The following is a 21,756-nucleotide window of genomic DNA, read 5'->3' as shown; positions in this document are numbered from 1 at the left end:
ATCTGACGACAGCATAGGAGTTTACTGTTTAGGGTGAAAACAGAATGTTTAGACTTTAAAGAGTTAAGATCATCCTCCATTTTCTGAATGGAGGGCATTCCTATCTTTTTTTTGAATCATCGTTTCATAGCGAGAATAGCGGGAAAGGGTACTTAAGTCTTTGCAATCGCACCGAACTTCGATGCTAAGTGATGCTGACACACACAGGGATACGAGTCCCACGTGCTTATATACATGGCGCTAATTCGGACCCCGACATATAACCTGCTTCGCCTTTTAACTTATCAATTTTTGTTGTTTCATGCAGCAAAATTTTTAAAATTTTTTTTAATGGGTCCCGTACTTTGTCAAGCAAGTACCCAAGTATTTTGTTAAGCACTTGAGGTAATCATTAGATCCGTCCTCGATGTTTGAGCCAAAGAGCATATTGTTAAAACCTACCATCACCTTTGTGTGTGATTTTTTTTTCTTGTGGGGAGTTGTTGCTGGCTCGACTCTTCGAAATCCGATTGTCACCTTTTGACTTGGGATGGGCTTGCTGTTGTGCTGGCTAACCATGTCAGCTACACCCGGGCCTGGCTCAGTAGAATCACTTTTTACACAAGCTTCATGGACCGTAGCGGACTTGCCGACGTGGCTAAAAATAAAAATTGACTGGAACGAGGCTACCACATACAAGTCAACCTCCCCCTCTCCGTTTGTGAGTATGTATGTCCTGCTATCTCTCTTGTCTCACGCAGGGCTTCGACGAGGCACTAGGGGTGGCAAAACCTGACATGACCTGCCAACCCGACTTTGCCTTGTAACATGATCATGTCCTGCGTAAATTGTTTAAAGCACATCTGCATGCTATTGTGTTTCACACAGGTTGCTAAAATACTATTGTTTTTTGGGGGTCAAGAACTGTGTATGGGCATGTTGTTTGTGGCTGAATGCAAAGCATTAAATATGTTCTAATTAGTTTTCTTTTTGTGAAAATATAATTGACTCACATATTAGAATGCTCAAGTTATGACATGTTTGGGGTATGATTCCATGGTCACATTACCACATGTTCTGAATGGGTCATTTGGGGAAACCCTGCTTAATGGGCAATATGTGTTGAATACCTGATGCGGGTACTTCGACTGTTAATGTATGCACAACGGCAATAAAACTGGTGAGAAGCTTAAATTAAATTTTGTGTGGGCCTGACTGGTTTAAAGGTACCGGGGCATCCGTGCTTGACTGGTTTAAAGGTATCGGAGCACTATGAGTGGGTTTGTGCAATCAACATAGAAAAAAATTTGGGGATGTGTATGCCTTGGTAAAATGACTAAGGTTGGGTACCTACTACTATTATAGTAGGAGGTAGTGCATCTTGTTTTGGTTTTGGCCTTTGGGAGGTTCTCTCGATCACTAGATGCTCGCTTAGGATTTATAGTTTCAGTTAGAACGTTCGGGTTAATGAAACACCCATGAATAATAAACCCTCAAATGTTCTCTTCTGTTACGGGTGATTCGGCCTGCCTGTACCTCCGGGATAAATAAAGATAAACTTTAATTAGAACATTTTATGTATCACACTGAGTAAATTGCTAGATTTATAGCTTCATAACTCTTTCAGAATATAGTTTTGTACTTTTAGCATGCTTTAGAAATTATAGATATACATGTTATTGTTGTTGTATAGTTTCTTTATTTGATCATGTATATGCTGAAAATCACACACGGCACCCACATATGATACTTGACACATGATATACCTACAAGAAAAATTACAGTAATTCCTACTTAAACAGTCATAGTCTAATTCCTATCAATTTATTGTTTTTCAGGTGAAGAATAGAGTTTATGAGCGACTGCGGGATGAGGCGTCGGATAGAGATGTTGATTTATTGTGTTCCTGGGATGATCTTAGATTAAATTTAAATTTATTATTATTCCTGTTATTTAACAACTTTGATGTCATTATTTATTTAGAATAAAATCATTGTTGTTGCTTGAACACACCTGTAATGCATCTGAATGCTTAACCCAATGTAATGGTTGTTTTTGCTGTTACAAAAAAAAATCTCTAAAAGTTTGGGTTTAGGCGGGTTCGGGTTTGGCTTAAACGGGTTTGTGTCATAAATGGGTCGACTCGCCTAACCCATTTATTAAACGGGTCGGGTTCGTGTTAGGGGTATGCCAACCCACCAACCCGGATGACCCGTTTAATAAACGGGTTAGGCGGGTGGGTCAACCTGTTTACCCAAACCCAACCCGCCAACCTGTTTACCCGACCCAACCAGTTTATTAAACGGGTTAACCGAGTCATGTTGGGTTACCCGTTTAATAAATTGATCGGGTTTGTGTTTGCCACAGCCGACCCGTTTAATAAATGGGTCGGGTTTGTGTTGAGGTATGATGACCCGCCAACCCGCCGACACGACCCGCCAACCCGATTGCCACCCCTACGAGGCACATGAAGAAGGGGAGTTGCATCATCAACACGACACATGTAAACGCATACAAGGGGCCACCCGACCCTGCTGGATTACACGTCCACCAAGGGTGCCATCGTGGCGTTCACGAGGGCGCTGGCCCTCCACCTGGCATACAAGGGCATCCGTGTCAACGCCGTTGCACCGGACCCTGTGTGGACCCCCCCCTTGATCCCTGCCTCTTTCCCGGAGGAGAAGGTTCAGAACTTCGGGAAAGAGGTGCCCATGGGCCGCACCGCTGAGCCCTCCAAGATCGCGCCATCCTACGTCTTCTTGGCCTCGCAGGACTCGAGCTACTACACCGGCCAGGTCCTCCACCCCAACGGTAAGGCCCCACCTCCTCTACTCTTGCGGATCTCTGTCTAAAACCCATATAGCTTGGCCTACTTTTGACCCAATGTTCGTTTGACGTAGCTCGCGGTTCGGATTACTTTTATGTTGCATAAAGCAAATATTGTTTTCAAGTAGAAAAACACCAAGTACTGCTACTTCTCTTGTTAATTAATTTGCTTGTAAAACGGACGTGATTGCAGTCATTTGAGAAAATTGTGAACAAATTTCTCTACTGTTGATGACAATTCCTCGATGCTTTCTTGTTCAGGTGGGGCTATACCCGACGAAAAGTAATAATTTTGAGGGAGATACGCACCAAGTTCGTATGGTGTGTGTGCGTGTATGTAATGAATATGTACGTGATGTCGTTGTATCTGTCCTTGTGTTAGTTGTTCAAAGTCCTAATCTTTTGTGTAATCAAGTTTTGAATCCCCTGGTAATTAAAGAATTTGTGGCTTAGCTTTCTACACACACGCGGACAGCTAAACTTGTTAGCTCAAGGCATTCATGCTGAGATGGTACTTTTAATTCCGTGCCTGTAAGTTATGTTTTATGCGATTTGTAGCGGGGCTTTGCTGGTCGGAAAATGAGTTTATGTTTTTTTTAGAAAACACACCTTGGATCATATTTTTCGACGTAAAGATATGATTTTTTTCATTCTAAAAATTTGGCACCTTGAAAAACCAGTTTACATGTTGCAAATACATGATCTTAAACTTATTTTTCTACTAAACAAACAATGCTGATCGTGATCACCTTTTGAGGTTGGATTCACACGCACAAAATGTAAAAAAAAATGGTGCTTTGTAAATGTAGACGACCATAGCAATATATATGGGGAAGGGGGACCTTCAAACCAAAGGAATATGATCGAACTGCGTTCAAAATCTACAATCAATGGAAGATCGAACAGCTTTCCTTCTCACATTCATCAAGCATCACAAGCTTCAAAGGAAGCAGCACCAAGAACACTATGATCGTTGAAAAATACTTGGAAATTGGAGTAAACAACAATCTACAACTCAACACATCTAACCGAGATCTATTGATCTGCCATTGCAAACAAAAAATAACCTACGCATGCTTAAAGCTGGTGTTTTGGATAATGTTATTCTATGTTTCTCATGGGATTGATGCCCTCAGAACTGAACTACAACATGAAGCATGAAGAGAAAGCCTTCCATTTTTTGTAAAATGTAGAAATGTGGATCAGAAGCCATGTTGAAGCAACAAAGTTTCCTCGCACAGAATAACATTTGAGTTTGCAATAAAGAGTACTCCAGTCAACATGTTCTTCATAGAGTATGGGGTAATACATCTAAATCTGAAGATAGCGCTCCATATAAAGATTGACTTTTAAGACAACTTAAAAAGAACAAGAAAAAAGATATTGGAGAGACGATACTCAAGTCAGGCTCAAATCTGACACAGGATTCCCTCTCCCCCTGAAACCTTAAATTCTGAAGGGGTCTTCTCAACATTAAATACCTTGATTGTTCCATCTACCACGTACGCTGACCATCTGAAGGAAAAAAGACGCATGGTCAACATTTTTATAAGACTGCAGATGCAAATTATACTAAGAAAGAAAGAGAGGAAAAGGCTGCATAAAGTGTAAACCACAAGATTACTTTTACGTATTATACAGTTAAGGCAGAAACGTATAGCTGGGGAAATTTAGTACTTAACATCAAAATGATAATTGAGTGAAGCCTTAAACCATGCGTTAGGTTACCTGAAGGAGCAGCTAGGTTAAGGCATCAAATAGTGACCTAAATATATAAAAGCCACACATGATAGTAGGTTCATGTGCAAGAAGGATATGCTGGTTACCCGTTAGTGGCATTTTTCAACGAACTAGACCTACTAATCTGCTAGACCTAGTAATTCTGGTATTGTGATAGGGGCTAAACACGGATTTGGATTTTGGAGCAACAAAATAGTTAAAGTCAAATATGAATCATGGTAGCAATAGAAAATAGAATTTAGTTGGGATCAGACTGTCATACTGACACTCCATTAGTACTCTCTACTGAATCCCCTTTCGTATTATTTTGTACTGTTCATGATGGACAACTACATACTACATAAAAAAATTTGTATCCTCATTTCTAACAGATGATAGAGGATCTCGATCAAGTTGTAAGTATCGTATCGTTACCAATATCGATGAGACCCAAATTCAAAACATTTAAAAAATAAAAATTAAATAAATAAATAACAAAAAAATTCTAAAAAATCATGAATTGTACAAAATACAACCATAAAATGAAGCATTTATGTCTCTATGAGCCGCACAAGACCATCATCAAACATCAACTAATATAGATTCATAGATAATATTGCATGAATATCTCACAAGAACAATGCAAAATATTAAGTATCTTGCAATTAAAAACATGTCACAAGACTCTTTCATATTATATAAAGAAAAATAAAATAACTAAGGTTATAAACAATTAAGTGTTAAATAAACAAGTTTTTTTAAACATATTACATAAACCTCAATAATCATAATCATTTTATTCATCATTATCTTCTTCTCCCCTTACACATCCACATCGTCTCCAAGATATGTGAGGTCGCTATTATCTACCTCTTGTGCTCTTTTTACGTTAATCCAGTGAATGTTAACTTCACTAAAAAAGGGTCTCTATTTTTTCTTCAACCGATGCATCAAATTCATCAAAATGTTCCAAACTGATGGGATTGAATTGCTCTTTGTGCCTCTTTGATGATAACTTTTCGATTTGCTTAAAAATATGACATGAAAAAATTAAAATTAGTTGAATTTTGAATGATATAAATTTTTTTTAAATAAACACATGAAAATGACAAATAAACTTTATAATTTTTTATATATACTACTACCGTAAGTTGTACTGAACGTATACGAGGTCATTGAGCCTTTTATGCTCTAATCTATTTATTCTTTTGATATGGATTTGCTCAAAGAGACTCTAGTTTCTCTCGTATCCTCTTGCACTACATGTTTGGCTAAGAATGTGAATGCTCTCAAATTTTAAACATTACTTTTAAGTCTGGAGCACCATATGTCTCAAAAAACAAGAAAATGAAAATTCAATAAGATAATAACAAATATGCAATCATACAAAATATTATAACTAAATAATAAATAACAATATAAAATTAAAATTGAAATAAACAAAACAAATTACTTGAACGCATTGTGGAACGGTTTCACATTGTTGCACGTCTCCTCATATCATACAATGCATTATTATAAGTTTTCATTTTCTTATGAATTTGATTTTGAATGGTATACTCAAGGTTCAACCTTTCAATGTAATCCAAAAGTCTCTTGTTGACTTTCCTTGTCCATTTTAAACATAGGAGAGTATCTAGATGCAGGATTTAAATAATATGTTGCAGCATGAAAAGGTTGATGAAGTTGCCTAGTCCACCTACGATCAATGAGGTTCCATATAGGTATGTACAATTTTTTCTTCTCCTTCAAATTATCTGTAATGACCTATTTTGCCTTATTCATAGCCTAGTAGAGATAACTCAATAGATGATATGTCTTCATTGTCAACCAATCGAAGCATCTTCACCAAAGGTACAATCATTCTCAACAACTTAATGCGTGACTCCCAAAATTCACTTATGAATACAATATCTACATTTTTTCTGAGCTTTTTTTTAACATGGGGATATGCATTCTACTCATCTAATGAAAACATTTTTTTAGTGCACCTCTATTCTTTACTAAACTTTGCACTATAAAAAATTTTATTGCAAATCTAGTAACTACACTACGAATCAACTCAGCACCACCAGTGTACTTTCTCGTTAAGCTCAAAACTCATGCATGTTTGTAAATAAATTTAATATTTTTTTGGCAGCATTTAATTGTTTGTTTTATCTCATTCATGTTGTCGATATCCTCAAGCATAAGGCCTATCATCACAAGGAGTCCAAAAGAATGACCCAATTTTTTTGTCAATTCTTTGCATGTTGCCCTATAATTTGTTGCATTATCATTAATAAATTGCACAATATTTTGATGTTGAACCTCTTCTACAACCTAATCAAAAACTCTGAGCAATACATCTGTCGTCTTGGGCATATCCGACAGATCAATTGACTTCAAAAACGCAATTCATTTAGAACAATAAACAAAAAAAATTATCAAGGTCCTTGACTTTCTGATTCTCCACCCATCTACCATGATGCTACACCCAGTTTCTCTCCATGACTGCATCATCTCATCACAATATGCCTGTTAAAATATAGCTTGCGTATGGATCTGGATCAAGATCCATACGCATGGTATGTTAAATGAAACACATGTTGTATATTTCTCATTAATGGCATCCTTGTAATATCTCTGATATTACAAGGATAGTTGTATATCTGCTTTATATATATAAAGGTTAGGGCTTGGAGGTCTCTCTCTCTCTCTCTCTCTCTCTCTGTTTCCTGTAGAAGTTGTACCAGATATCAAATCTGATATGGTATCAGAGCCTTAGCCATCCTGTGCGTGAAGAAGCTCTGAAATAGCAGATCGTGAAGAAGCCGTACCAGCGTGCTCGATCCCCCTCCATGGTTTCAACGTGAACAGCGTGTTCATCGTGAACAGCGTGAGCAGCAGATCGTGAACAGCAGCACTGCGTGAACATCCTGTGCGTGAAGAAGTTCTGAAACAGCAGATCGTGAACAGCAGCCTTTAAAATCTCATCCTCTGAAATCTCACCTTCTGAAAGTTGGTACCTTTCTTTTCCTTTCAGCGTGAACAGCGTGCTCATCGACTGTGTTCATCGAGAACATCGTGAACAGCAGCTCATCGACTGTGTTCATCCCAAGTTCTTTCTTTTTTGTTACTCTATCGTCTATGTTGGTTCTAATTTTTTTTCCTAAACATCACCGACTACTGTTCCCTTTTTTATTTCAAACCAGTTTTTGATTCCACAAGTTTCCTTTCCTTTCCTTTCCTTCATTGTTGTTTTAGTGTTCTTTGTGCAACACTTTTGGTCGTACAGGTATATGCCTTATTACAGTTTTACTGATTGATTAAGTGATCTCAAATCTGTTTATTTCTTTTCATTCATCTTGTTTGCTTATTCATTATTCCATTGATATGGATTACTCTTCGTCTTCGTCATCCGGTCCCTCTGCCAATTTCTTGAGTCAGCTCGTTACAGAAAAACTTATTCTAATTTTTTGACCTGGAAAAGGCAAATCCTTCCTTTTATACGGAGTCAGGATCTCGATGAACATTTGGATGGTTTAGTTCCTATACCACCACGGCTTATTTTGCAGGAAACCAAAGATGAGAAGGGTGACACAATTACCATTTCCATTAAGAATCCAGAGTATACAGCTTGGAGGAAGCGGGATCAGTCTTTGGTTGCTTATATTACGTCAACACTCTCTCAAGAAGTGTTGGTTACTCTTTCAGATGATTGCACTGCGGCGGATCTGTGGAGTAAGCTATCACAGACTTACTCTCAGATATCAGAATATCGAGTTATGTTCTTAAAAAATGAATTTCAAAGTTTGAAGAAAGGCTCCATGACAGTCATGGAATACATAGGCCGTTTGAAGAGTATTACTGATCAATTGGTTGTTGTTGGAAGTGCTATTGCATATAAAGATAAAGTTCAACAACTTCTCAATGGATTGGGTCCTGATTTTGACATGTTTACCACAGCTTTATCATGCCTTCCTCACTTGCCCACTTTTGACGACCTCCAAGCGAAACTTCTCCAGCATGAGATGATTATGAAGCAAAGGGTAGAAGGAAATGAATCAGCTCGTCCTCATTCAGTTTTGACCATGGACACTTCTGTAGGTTTTGGACAATGGAATGGAGGGCATCAAGAAGGCAGAGGCTGCAGACGTTTTGGGCAGGGAGGACGTGGTATCTTGACTACACCTAATATTTCAGGGGGTTTTAATACAGAGAATCAGAGGAGAGTGCCCATTTGTTTCTTATGTAACAAAAGAGGACATGTGAAAGCTGATTGTTGGTTCAATCTACAGAATAGAGGAAAAATAAACAAAATTGAAAATAAATCAGCTACTGTTGTGGACACAAAAGTGCCATCCACAAATGTACAACAACTTTTGTTATCAGCATTGTCACAGATGACGATCAAGCAAAATGAACAAGGCGAATGGTATGTTGATTCAGGTGCCACCACACATGTTACGGGTAATGCGGGTAAGTTATCTCACTTATTGCCTTACTTTGAAAAAGGTAGTATAGTTACGGGAGATGGAACTTATCACTCCATTAGTCAAACTGGCAATGCACATATCCCTATGTCAAAGTCCTCACTTCACTTGTCCAATGTCCTTCTTGCTCCTAATATTAAAAAGAACATTGTTTCTGTAGCTAAACTTGTTGGCGATATGAATTCTTCCGTCGAATTTACTCCCTCTTCTGTTTATGTTAAGGATCTACGTACGAAGGAGACGTAGCGACAAGGAAACATGTACGTCTTCAAGGAGATTCCTTCAGTGTCTTTGTCTTCAGTCTCAGTCCTCCAGTTGAAGTCGTCCAAGCATTCTTCAGTGTCTTCGCCTTCAAAGTCTTTGTTTTTTCCTTCATTGAAAGTTTTAAATTTATCTCATTGTAATAAGCCAGATATTTGGCATAGGTTTCGTTGAAAAACTTGTATCTGATGGTCTCCTTCCAGACTCTAGTTTATGTTCATTTTCTGATAATAATAATAAATGTTCTTCATGCGAACTCTACAAAAGTCATGTTCTTCCTTTTCATATTATAAATAAAAGAGCTTCAAAGCCATTTGAGATTATTTGTTCTGATGTTTGGGGACCCGCACCTATTCCTTCTCTTTCTGGCAGTCGTTACTATGTTATCTTTATTTATTCCTATTCCCGTTATACTTGGATATATTTCTTAAAACACAAGCATGAAGTTTTTCAAATATTTCGGGAATTCCATTCGATGGTCAAAACAAAGTTTGCTTGTGATATTGTGCATTTACAATGTGATGGTGGAGGAGAGTATTCATCGAATGAGTTTATTGACTTTCTTCGGGATAAAGGAATAAGTCGACAGATTTCTTGCCCTCATACTCCTCAACAAAATGGGGTTGTAGAGAGGAAACACAGGCATATTGTCGAGAGCGCGATGAGCATGTTACATGATAGCAATGTGCCCGTTAGTCTCTGGACAGAAGTTTTTCACACATCTGTTCATATCATAAATCGTCTTCCTATGGCACTTTTGGATCGGAAATCTCCCTATTATACTTTATTCGGGCAGCATCCCTCTTACGATGAGCTGCGTGTTTTTGGTTGTGTATGTTATGTACATGTTGATTCATCTCTGCGAAATAAGTTTCAGGACAAGGCTGTCAAGTGCAAATTTGTTGGGTATGCAGATGAATACAAAGGTTATGACGTATTAGGACCTCCAGAAATGTTGTTTTTGACGAACGAAATTTTCAGGTCACTGACTCTGGAGCGTTGCCATCTCGAGAATTAGAAGTATATGATCCATGGATAAGCGCAAATCTTTTTGCTAATACAGGAGAAACTTGTCAGACAAATTGTCCTTCCTTCGACTTGAGTAGGGAGTTGAATGACTCACAAATGCATGTTGAATTATCTCCAGTTGAGCCACCCCCAGTAGAACGCTTCTTTGGGCAGATATACACTAGACGGGACAAAAATATAAAGCCGAGGAATGTGGAAAGCATCGCCAATGATCCGGCTCAAAGGCCGTCACGCATTAAGCATCCTATTCAACGATGGGTGAGTTATGAGACCTTCTCCCTTGATTTCCAGTTGTTTATGTCCCAGCTCACAAAACAGGATCAACCCACTTGTTTTAATCAAGCTCTTCAATCCCGTCATTGAACTAAAGCTATGAATGAAGAAATGGAAGCTCTTCATGAATGTCAGACTTGGGAAATAGTCCCTCGGCTAGAAGGAAAGAATGTAGTTGGCTCAAAATGGGTTTATAAAACAAAGTATAAGCCTGAAGGAAGCATTGACAGATATAAGGCACGACTTGTTGCTCGAGGATTCACACAACAATATGGTGAAGACTACGATGAAACTTTTAGTCCGGTAGTCAAAATGGGTACTATTCGTGTCATCATATCCCTAGCAGTCGATCGAGGTTGGAGCCTTAGCCAGATGGATGTTAAAAATGCATTTTTGCATGGAACTTTAAAGGAAGAAGTGTATATGGAGCAACCTCCTGGTTATGTCGAGAAGGATCCTACTGCCTGAAAGTTTCTCTATGCAAATTCAGAGTTATGGTTTTAGAAGATGCTCTCTGGATCACTAACTCTTTATTTACCAAAAGGCAGACATTGTTATACTTCTTCTTATATATGTTGATGACATTGTGATCACTGGGAGTTCAGATAATCATGTGCAAGACGTGAAGCAGTTTTTAATGAAAACTTTCAAGATGAAAGATTTAGGGGAGTTGAGGTACTTTCTTGGTGTGGAAGTTGACAGACAACAAGACACATTGACACTCATGCAACAAAAATACACTCTTGACCTTTTGGAAAGAGCTGGGATGACGAATTGCAAACCAGACAGTACTCCTAGTGTATTACATCAAAGACTGAGCTCTGAAGATGGTCATCTTTGTGTCAACCCTACAATGTATAGAAGTCTCGTGGGAATGTTACAGTACTTGACCTTTACCAGACCTGATATAGTTTATGCTGTCAATCAGGTATCCCAGTTTATGCATGCTCCAACGGAGGGTCATATGGAAGCTGTGAAGCGCATTCTACGCTATTTAAAAGGAACTATAGGAGACGGACTTGTTTATCGCAAGAACGATAATCTGCATAGAGGACATGAACTCATCACTTATACAGACACAAATTGGGCAGGAGATCCAGATGAGAGACGATCTATCTCTGGATATTGTGTATATATTAGACACAATTTAGTGTCCTGGAGCAGCAGAAAACAAAAGGCAGTGGCACAATCGAGTACAGAGGCTTAATACAGATCGATGGCTGCAGGCACGGCAGAAGCCACATGGATTAGACACTTATTGAGTGATTTTGGGGAGACAATTATTCGATCTTTTCTTCTATGTGACAATCAAAGCGCAATAAACATTGCATGTAATCCTATCCAGCATAGCAGAACGAAGCACATTGAGATTGATCAACATTTCATACGGCAGAAAGTCGAGATGAAGGAGATAGAACTATGTCATGTTCGAACAGAAGATCAAGTGGCAGACTTGTTTACCAAGGGGTTAACAGGACGTCAATTTTGGCTATTGAAGAGCAAGTTGTACATGATCCAAAATCACGTACAACTTGAGGGAGGGTGTTAAAATATAGCTTGCGTATGGATCTGGATCCAGATCCATACGCATGGTATGTTAAATGAAACACATGTTGTATATTTCTCATTAATGGCATCCTTGTAATATCAGATATTACAAGGATAGTTGTATATCTGCTTTATATATATAAAGGTTAGGGCTTGGAGGTCGAGCAATTGAGTGTCGCCCCAGCCATTGTCTCTCTCTCTCTCTCTCTCTCTCTCTCTCTCTCCTGTAGAAGTTGTACCAGATATCAAATCTGATAATGCCTTCACTCCTTTCACATTAGTATTTAAATTTTTTCCTCTCAAAACATGATATAAAGACATCTTGTATCTAGGCCCGATATTGGTTATGACATCGGTCATGGCTTGAAAATGAAAAGAATTTGATGCATTAAAAGAAATGCAAGCATCATATAACCATCTCTTAGCCGCAACACTCGCCTGGTCGACTAAATATTGAGGAGTTATAGCATTATAAATGTCGGGTTGCACTCTAAGGGCAGTCCTAGGAGAAAAAAAACTCCTAATGCCGGGTTTCACTCTAAGGATAATCTTAGGAAGGAAAAAACTCTTAATAGAGCCTCTAGCTCTACCTCTTCTCGAAGAACTCTCTCCCCTCCTCTTCAGCCCCTAGTATAGGATCAGAAGTAGGAAGTTCTGCAGGGAAAAAAAATGTGTGACTGGTGCTAGTAGTAGTGTCGATGCGGGCAGAAGTAAGAAGCTCATCTTCGTAACATACATCCCCCTAAGGCTCCAGATACTTCATTTTTGCCTCATTCATCTCTTTCTTGTCTTTTTCCTCTCAGATCATCAAGTAATTGTTGACATTGTCATTTTACGACATTCGGCAATTTTCTTGACGTGCATGCATGCACATTATGATGTGTCCTGACTAAATGATAATTCAATCGAAAGATATCACCTAAAAAAGAATTTTGGCAATGTTGAAAAAATGATGAAAATGCATTCTTAAGAAAATCGCAAAAGCCCTCTCCCTTGCACACAAATCGGTATCCAAATCGATTTCACTGCTCCTAAGGTACGTGGGTTTACTTTTAACAGCCTCTAGACAAATGAAGAAGTCGGACCTTAAGAGGCCTTTAAAACCCAAAATATAAAAAGTACACAACACCCGTATTGTATGATAACCCTGTATCGTACAATATGACACGATACAGGGGTGCATTGTACAATACACCCGATACAAGTACGATACACACTCGTATCTATTTCCAAAAAATAATGATACATACAACAATGGTGCCAATACATATCAGTCTAGGGAAGCATAATGGTCCAAATCTGTTTTGGGAGAATTCCATCTATATGGAGATCAAAGGTCAAGTCCTTCAAACCATGTCTATCTTTACAACAAAGAATTCGTGCTTAGAATTCATATAGCTTAAGTTAGGCTGTGAAGAATCAACATCTAGTTGAATATGTAATTCAACCTTTACTCCCTCCATTTAATAGTAGCTCTCATCATGGTCAAGCACCTAACACAACATATTTCAGACAGAGAAGAAGCTGTACTTCACTAGTGAAAATTTTAAAATGTTTCCTTGAACTCTTAAAAGTGTATTTGGACAATCTGTTTAACTGAAGAAGTGAAATAAGGGAACTTCCAAGTTCCAAACTTATCCCACCTTTTTGGATGAGTAGGTGCAGCCAACACTTACTTTCAAGTGTGAGGAAGTATCAGACTTCCCCTTTTTCTCCTTTTTCATACCCCATTCCTGACGTAAGACTCCCATAATTTATTAAGTGCAATGTTGATGAACAGCAATATGAACAGCAGAATTGACAACAGTGATACAGTGAATCTATGTTATCATGTACCTTTGTGAACGTGGTCCAAGCAAAGCAGCTGAGAGATCCATGCCCAACTCCAAGCTCTTGTGGAAACTGCAATCAAAATCCCCATAGAATTCAATCTGGAAAAAAAAAAGGATCATTTAGGGCACATTTGCTTTGGTCATAGGTGGGATGAGCAATCACAGCTGAGAATCCTAGTCACAAGGTCCGTCTTGTGACCAATTTTCACAGGATTCAAGGGAAATGCATTCTCAAGGAATATCACAATCACACGTCTCATTAAACTTGAGAAAGTTTTGTGATTGTGATTGTGATTTACAAGTACAAGATGCTGAGAAAATTCAAGAATTACAAGGCATTGCAAACATGACCTTAGCCACATTTGGAAGTGAGAAAAATCTCATGAAAAAAAAAGTTTGCATGTGAGAAGTTTTCCCAAAGGGCACGTTTAGAAGCGAGAAAATGATAGAAAAAATGCTAGGAAAGAAAAAATAACGACTTTTCCAACCATTCCAAATGAAAGAAAATTTTTGGAAATAAATTTTTTCTAAAAAATGTGATTTTTGATAGGAAAAATTTCTCCACCTGACGGTGGAAGAATTTTTCCTATCAAAAACTCTTTTTCATTAGGGCAACCATTTACCCACAACACATCTCATCCCATGGGCTGCCACAAGAAGAGCTTCATCCATCTTCATCTTCCTTCCACCCACCACCATTTCCAGGTCTCTCTCTCTCTCTCTCTCTCTCTCTCTCTCTCTCTCTCTCTCTCTCTCTCTCTCTCTCTCTCTCTCTCTCTCTCTCTCTCTCCACATTTCCATTCCATTTTTCTCATGCTACACAAACAAGTGAAAAATTTCATTTATAAAAGTTATCATATCCCATGTAGTCAAAAGCACTAAGTGGTGCCTAATCGGTGGACCCCTTAATTAAAAAAATAAAAAATATGCAAATGAACTGCTAAAATTAGTAACAAACATGTATGCAACATAAAATCAATCAACAATTTTTAATTAAGGGGTGGAAGAATTTTTCCTATCAAAAACTCTTTTTCATTAGGGCAACCATTTACCCACAACACATCTCATCCCATGGGCTGCCACAAGAAGAGCTTCATCCATCTTCATCTTCCTTCCACCCACCACCATTTCCAGGTCTCTCTCTCTCTCTCTCTCTCTCTCTCTCTCTCTCTCTCTCTCTCTCTCTCTCTCTCTCTCTCTCTCTCTCTCCACATTTCCATTCCATTTTTCTCATGCTACACAAACAAGTGAAAAATTTCATTTATAAAAGTTATCATATCCCATGTAGTCAAAAGCACTAAGTGGTGCCTAATCGGTGGACCCCTTAATTAAAAAAATAAAAAATATGCAAATGAACTGCTAAAATTAGTAACAAACATGTATGCAACATAAAATCAATCAACAATAAGCAATGGACAAAAAAACATGTCGAACATTACAAAAACTGCCCAAATATTAAAAACAATTGAATAAGCAAAGCAAACAACTACGAAGCATAAGATATATCCAATATAAAATTAAACAACAATAAATGTGTGAAGCATAAGATATTGCTATCGTCAAGCATAGTAAACATGTTATATTACAAAACCCACTCAAATATTATTAAGACTAACATGAGAGATGTATCCAACATAAAGTTAATCAACAAATGCACAAAGTACAAAATACCACCATCGTGAAGCATAGTAAACCTGTTATATACAAAACCTACCTAAGAATTAAGAAGAATTGAATAAACAAGCAAACAATTGCCAATATCAACAAAAGCTATGCAATTTAAACATAATTTGAAGTCTGAAAACACACACACACACATAAAAAAAAGATTTTTTTTTCTTCTTTCATTAAAAGATGGACAAGATAAGAATGACAAAATGGTGGCACCGTATTCAATTCATACAATGATGTCATGATTATTGCACTAAAGATAGTGCCTGTAAAAATTAAAATGATGCAACAAAAAGTCATCTGCAAGCAAAAAAGATATATTTGACAATGTATGAATTACTAACAACAAAATTGTTCATATCAAATATAATATGAGAGCCACTAAAAGAATAGCTTCAGTGCATGGACGATCCATGTATAAAAAAATTCAGATATTAAACTGTCATTTACAGCAAAAATAAAAATTAGTTGCAGAGAAAGAGAGAGAGAGACAAAGAGAGAAGAAGAAGAAGGGGCAGAGGAAAGGGAAGAAGAAGAAGAGGCAGAGGAAGGGGAGGAGAGAAAGAGGGACACAGACAGACTGACAGAGAGAGAAGAAGAATAATAAGTGGAGGAAGCGCTGACTAGGTGCCTAGTCGGGAAAGTCAGTACCCCTATTGGGGTAAACTAGGAATCAGTATGACTAGCCCAACTAGGCGTCTAGTCAGCACCACTCTAGTTTCGGATATTCCAAGGAACTTATCAGTGTTTACAAGTTTTATACATGCCAGCCTCTGATCCAACTGCCGAAACCAATCATCTCATTTACATCCCTCAATAGTCAAACATTCACCGTATCCCAAATAAAGGTGTGACCGCACAAAAATATTATGCTTTCCCCACTCTTACCATATGAAAAAGTGAAATACACATCCAATGTTGAGTTGACAGTGTTGGAGCACACATTATATTAATTTTCAACCAAAAAACTTTTCACATCTTTTGAGATGCAGCAGATGTGCTTGCAGAACAAGGCTTGATTGAACTTCTTAAACAAATTTTATGCCATTCATCCTCATGAATTGAGTTTAGGACCCAGATACCAATTTACAACCCGAACACCTCTGTCCTCAATCTTCCCGCTACTGTTCCACAGGTCAGTTTACACCACCGCTTCTAGATCTAGAAAACCATAAGGATTCGCAGAAATAAGAGTAACCCCACATCGACTTAAGACAAGAACTTTATCAGGATTCATCACGTAAATAGATGAACTACGTCAAGTAAATAAATATCACAAACGCTAATGATGCAAGAGCCAGTAAATTGGTAGCTCAAATATCTTACAGCATCCTTGGATTGCAGCTTCTCTGCCCAACCGTTCAAAACATATGGATCATTAACAGCGACACATATGACCGAATCGACACCTTTCTCTTTGAACTTCCTGATGTTATTCTTATAGCTAGGAACATGCTGGGCTGAACAAACCCCAGTGAAAGCACCCTAGAGGAGGAGAGAGAAAGCGAAAACAAATAAATTCATGTAATCCGGTACAAGAGTCAATAAACAAATCCATCAAAAATTGTATAACAGAACAAACCCAAGGGCAGATATTGACCGCCCTAGAAGGAACAAGGTCAACAAATGCAACCATACTGGGGCTAAAATAAACGTTTCATTTCATTGGCGGCCGTCAACCCAAAAACTATAACAAGATTAAAGAAGAAGAGAACACAATCATTTCGCCATAGCCATCAACCCCAAGAGAATCCCATAAAGCAAATCAGCAAATCCTAACAGACAATTGAAGATGAAAGGAATAATAAACCAAGAAGAAGAGAGGCAAAAGACGAACTCACAGGGAGGCCGAATATGACGACTTTCTTGCCCTAAAAAAAAAACGTGTTAAGACAGAAACAGGAATGCGGTAAGAAGAAATTTGGGAATGGGTCCCTCATGTTACCTTGAAGATCTCATCGAGGGGAGTGGTGGAAAATTTTGAAGAGACGCCTTCGTCCCAAGATCGAGCCTTCTGAAGGGAGACATTGGGTGCGGCCTCAACGATGTCTGTGCCCACTGACACAGCGAAACCTCGAATCCCCAACATGCTCATGCTGCCCATCTTTTTAAAGGAAGGGCTCGAACGCCTCAGCAGAATCGCGGCCATGGCCTCTCCGGCGAACGCACGCTAGTCGAGGTACTCCAAGGAGACGTTGCGGGCTTGAGGGGACGGGACGGGACGGGGTGGTGTAAAGCTAAAGCCTAGCCGACATCGTGTATCTGAGTTATAAGATAGGCTTCTCGCCTTTCTGAGGCTCAGGTTTCGTTTCTTGAGAAGTACGAGTACCCGGTAGCGAGTTCCAAACTAGAAACCTTTGCGTCGGCTTGATTTGGTTCTGTCTAGGGATCTTGGTATCATGCTTTGATATCATAATCCACCATAAAGCAGAAGTTGATAGAAGCTGAGTTAGATGGCTGGTTGGTGCAGTTTAGACTAGGCATTGAGCGAAAGATGAAAAAAATAAGTATAACGTCAGAAAAGATCATCCATGTACTTGGTACATTTTACCTACATCAACCACCTTTAAAACCAACTGCCTAATAAATATTTGTTATTTTTGCATTAAAGAATAAGCAAACAAAACATAAATGATATATGACAAACAAATATATATATATACAAAAATCCTAGTAAACTCTAAAAAATAATACCAATAATAAATATTAAATAAAATACAAAAACTATATAAAAAAATTTACAATAAAACACAAATACACGTGGTGCTATTAAATGCTTGTTTCTACAAAAAATAAAAAAGTTTAGAATAAAATAAAATATTATACATATATATATTTTTTTGTGAATGATAAAGTTTAATATTTATAAGCTTGTAAACTATCAAAAGTCTAGATCCTCAAGGATCATAATAAGTAAGAGTGTCTCTTCGAGTGCACAATAATCTGTCATTCGCTTTATTTTTCAAGGATGATATCTGTAATGTTGTATGACATTAACAAAGTGCCCGGAGAAAACTCAAAACCAAACTTAAAGAATACAAATGCAGTTTATAATGGTACAATCATAGTGTGATTTTCATCATTTATAAACTATAAATCAAGAGAATCTCCATCCATAACATTTGATCACATTGCATTCATTCATTTGCATGACATTCATTCATTTATTCATAATCATGACATTCATTCATTCAATTCATTTATAACCATAGTATCCATATATTCATTCATTCCCATGATAATAACTCACATAAATGAATAAGTTGTCAAGCAATTTCACATATAATTGCATACGGTAAATAGGTCAAATCCTATTGACTATATCTAGAATAAAATGCATGCACATGCTTTTCAAATAAGTTAAGATATAAGAGTTCTTCACAAACATAACATATGCATTTATAAAATTGCATATGACAAATAGGTCAAATTTTTATTTGACCATTCCTGCATACTTTATACATGCATGCTTTTCAAATAAATAAGACATACAAGTTTATGACAACTAAAGCATTCACATTTTTTTTCTTAGAAAAGCATAAATATGTTTATCTCATGACTATATTATGCATCATTATATTTTATAGGTAATAGGTCAATTCTCATGACCACTTATGTGACATTACATTTTATAGGTCATTTCTCTCAACCTTTTTTGTGTGTCTCAAATACACATGCACCTCATGTGTATTAGTATCAAATTCATAACTTAAATCATCAGGTTAATCACATGACCCTATACATATCATTTTCATTCATATGTATGCAATGACATATGTAAACATTAGAAGTTTTATATATTTATATCTATATGTTTATGCATATGATAAAAGTGATTCTACAAATCTAATGGATTGTTTCTCTTGATTATTTTGAACTCATCTAGTACAATAGAGGGTATAGTCATCCAGAAACAACCATAGGAGATGCTATGTATTTTAATTTTCTCTTCTATGGCTTAATTGGGTCTATCCTAGGAGGTCAATCCTGCAATGCAACGTCTAAGAGATGGACAGAGAGTTTGTGTATTGGCCTATGCTTGTTTACACTGCCTAAGCTAAATATAAAGGGAATGTTTTCCCTCACTCTAGAGTTTTTTGCAATACCTTGTGAATCCTTGGGTAGGTCTGTTCCTATGACCTTTGTGAGACAGGGATGAAGCACATGTAGTCCTCCAACATCATAATAGCCCATGAGGTTTGTAGTGCCTTTTTCACTCAAAGAAAGATATGAGATCAGGATGAACCCAACCATCTTGTTAAGATCGGGATAGACCCAACAACCATCTCTGTGAGACCAGTTTCACTAATGCCTCATTTGAACCCATGGTTCTTGGATTATCTTTTATTAAAATCATGGATCGCATTCCAACACCATTATCTCACAAGATAATCCTCTCATGCCATTATGCATGATTCATTCACACATACTTTAATGCATGATTCATTCATACATGCTTTATGCATGACACATGTAATATTTAATTCATGCCCTCATTTACAATACATGACACATTCAATTATCATTCGTTGATATATGTCATAATTCATTCGTGCCCACATGCATGATTCATTCATTTCACATTCATATGTATGATACATTCATTACATATATGTCATGCTTCACATACAAACATTTGCAAAAATATTTAGTTCTGTTATAGATTCACATCATCCATGCAACATTCATTTCAATCATGCATGTACAAACATGTAACTGCAAAAATACTCCACATTTCGCTATGTAAAATCATGTCAAGCATGATCTCTTGAACTACAACAAAAGAACACTTTTATTCTCATACATTCAAATCATGCTATGCATGATCTTTGAACTATATTATAAGGTTTGCACGATGCTTTGCATCATACATACTCACCATGGGTAGTTTACCTAATTTCTTAAATATTGCATTCATTTTTTTTTAATATGTATTAGCTCAATGGTCACTTTGTGATACTTACCATTAAGTATCATATTTTTGTGTTACCTGCATAACAATTTATATACACGTATGACTCAAGCATTTAAGTATTTTATATATATCAAAAATTGAATTAACACGTGCATCTATGCACATGAAATTGCAAGCAGAAACAATGCATGAGCACTTGTGTCAAACTGAAATTACAATGTGTGTGTAAACATAGTTAACTATGCACATTTGTGCTTGCTCACATGCATTTTCATGACGCATTTAAATATGTAACCATAACCATGATGCAAAAGTGTGTAAAACCACTTCAAAATTGAGTTTTAAATACACAATTCATATTTAAAAGCTAGTTTTGAAATATATTTAAAACTGTTTTCAAATCCTGAAAGTTCTCTCTTAGGCATTTTACCAAACACTTAGCATGCTTAAAAAGAGGGAGGAAATGAGGAAGATAAAGGAAGTGAAGGAGAAACTCACCTTGTGGCATCAATGGAGGTTGAAGAACATACACAAATCCCAAGGATACACTAGCATGAATCCCAATGTGGATGTTAGCTATGGCGAAGAAGAAGAAAGAAGGGTCTCTTTCTTAAAAACCCAAAGGAGAAATAAGAGAAATGGGGGTGTCGACCTTGGCTTGAGAAGAAAATAAAATTAAAAGGGGTCGGGTGCCCTAGTGGGCCCCACATGACCTATTCCTAACCCTAAGTGTGCCTATTCCAAACCTGGTCCAATTCGGGTCCGGTTTGGATCCATTTTGTCTCAAAACCCTAAATCAAGTTATGTATTAAATTAACTACTAAAATAAAAAATGTAAATCTTATCTCCATGTATATTATTTAAAAATTAACATAGAATAAATAAAAATTTCTATAACCATTAAAACCCCCATAAAATCCTAGTTTGGGTCAACCCATCTGGTCCAATGCCATATGGACTATGGGTCCATATAAAACTCTAATTCTTTTACTAAATAAAATCCTATCTTTTGCTAAAACAAAATACACTATCTAATCTTTAAATAAATTATTGTTTTAGAATTTCCTTAATTACTAATTATATTAAATTAAAATATTCACTTAAATTATTTTTGACCAAAATACCCTTTTATTAAAATTTCTTCCAAAAGCTATCAAAATACATCTAGTTTGGCTCAAAACACTTTGAAAACACTTTGATAAGTTAAAGACACATTTAATATATAGTT

General features: G+C 37.1%; 1 protein-coding gene across 3 annotated transcripts; it reads right to left on the bottom strand.

Moving 5' to 3' along the window:
• Positions 1-4,019: 4,019 nt before the first annotated feature.
• On the bottom strand, positions 4,020-17,876 carry PRXIIF (peroxiredoxin IIF). Of its 3 annotated transcripts, none has more exons than XM_089986788.1 (5): positions 17,559-17,876; positions 17,455-17,484; positions 16,940-17,098; positions 13,947-14,012; positions 4,020-4,320 (listed from the first exon to the last, which is right to left on the bottom strand). In XM_089986788.1, exons 1-5 carry the CDS (start codon positions 17,760-17,762, stop codon positions 4,279-4,281), a joined length of 501 nt encoding a protein of 166 aa, XP_089842914.1. In that variant the 5' UTR covers positions 17,763-17,876; the 3' UTR covers positions 4,020-4,278. The 3 variants fall into 3 exon arrangements, with proteins under 3 accessions (XP_089842914.1, XP_089842912.1, XP_089842913.1); XM_089986786.1 differs by having other exon boundaries at positions 13,947-14,041; positions 17,559-17,863; XM_089986787.1 differs by lacking the exon at positions 17,455-17,484 and having other exon boundaries at positions 13,947-14,041; positions 17,559-17,863.
• Between the last annotated feature and the right edge of the window lie 3,880 nt (positions 17,877-21,756).

The sequence above is a fragment of the Nuphar pumila genome, chromosome 14, assembly GCF_984573655.1.
Source record: "Nuphar pumila chromosome 14, dmNupPumi1.hap1.1, whole genome shotgun sequence".
In the NCBI taxonomy this organism is placed as follows: domain Eukaryota; kingdom Viridiplantae; phylum Streptophyta; class Magnoliopsida; order Nymphaeales; family Nymphaeaceae; genus Nuphar; species Nuphar pumila.
The sequence above is the reverse complement of the archived record's forward strand: the minus strand, read 5'-3'. Positions and strand labels throughout refer to the sequence as shown.

What these genes read in the sequence shown, in the direction of transcription:
- PRXIIF (XM_089986786.1), bottom strand. Translation starts at nt 17,762, where the DNA reads ATGGCCGCGATTCTGCTGAGGCGTTCGAGCCCTTCCTTTAAAAAGATG. An exon ending in CCCTCGATGAGATCTTCAAG is followed by an intron (nt 17,485 to 17,558) that starts GTAACATGAGGG and finishes TTTTTTTTTTAG; the next exon opens with GGCAAGAAAGTCGTCATATT. An exon ending in TCGTCATATTCGGCCTCCCT is followed by an intron (nt 17,099 to 17,454) that starts GTGAGTTCGTCT and finishes CTCCTCCTCTAG; the next exon opens with GGTGCTTTCACTGGGGTTTG.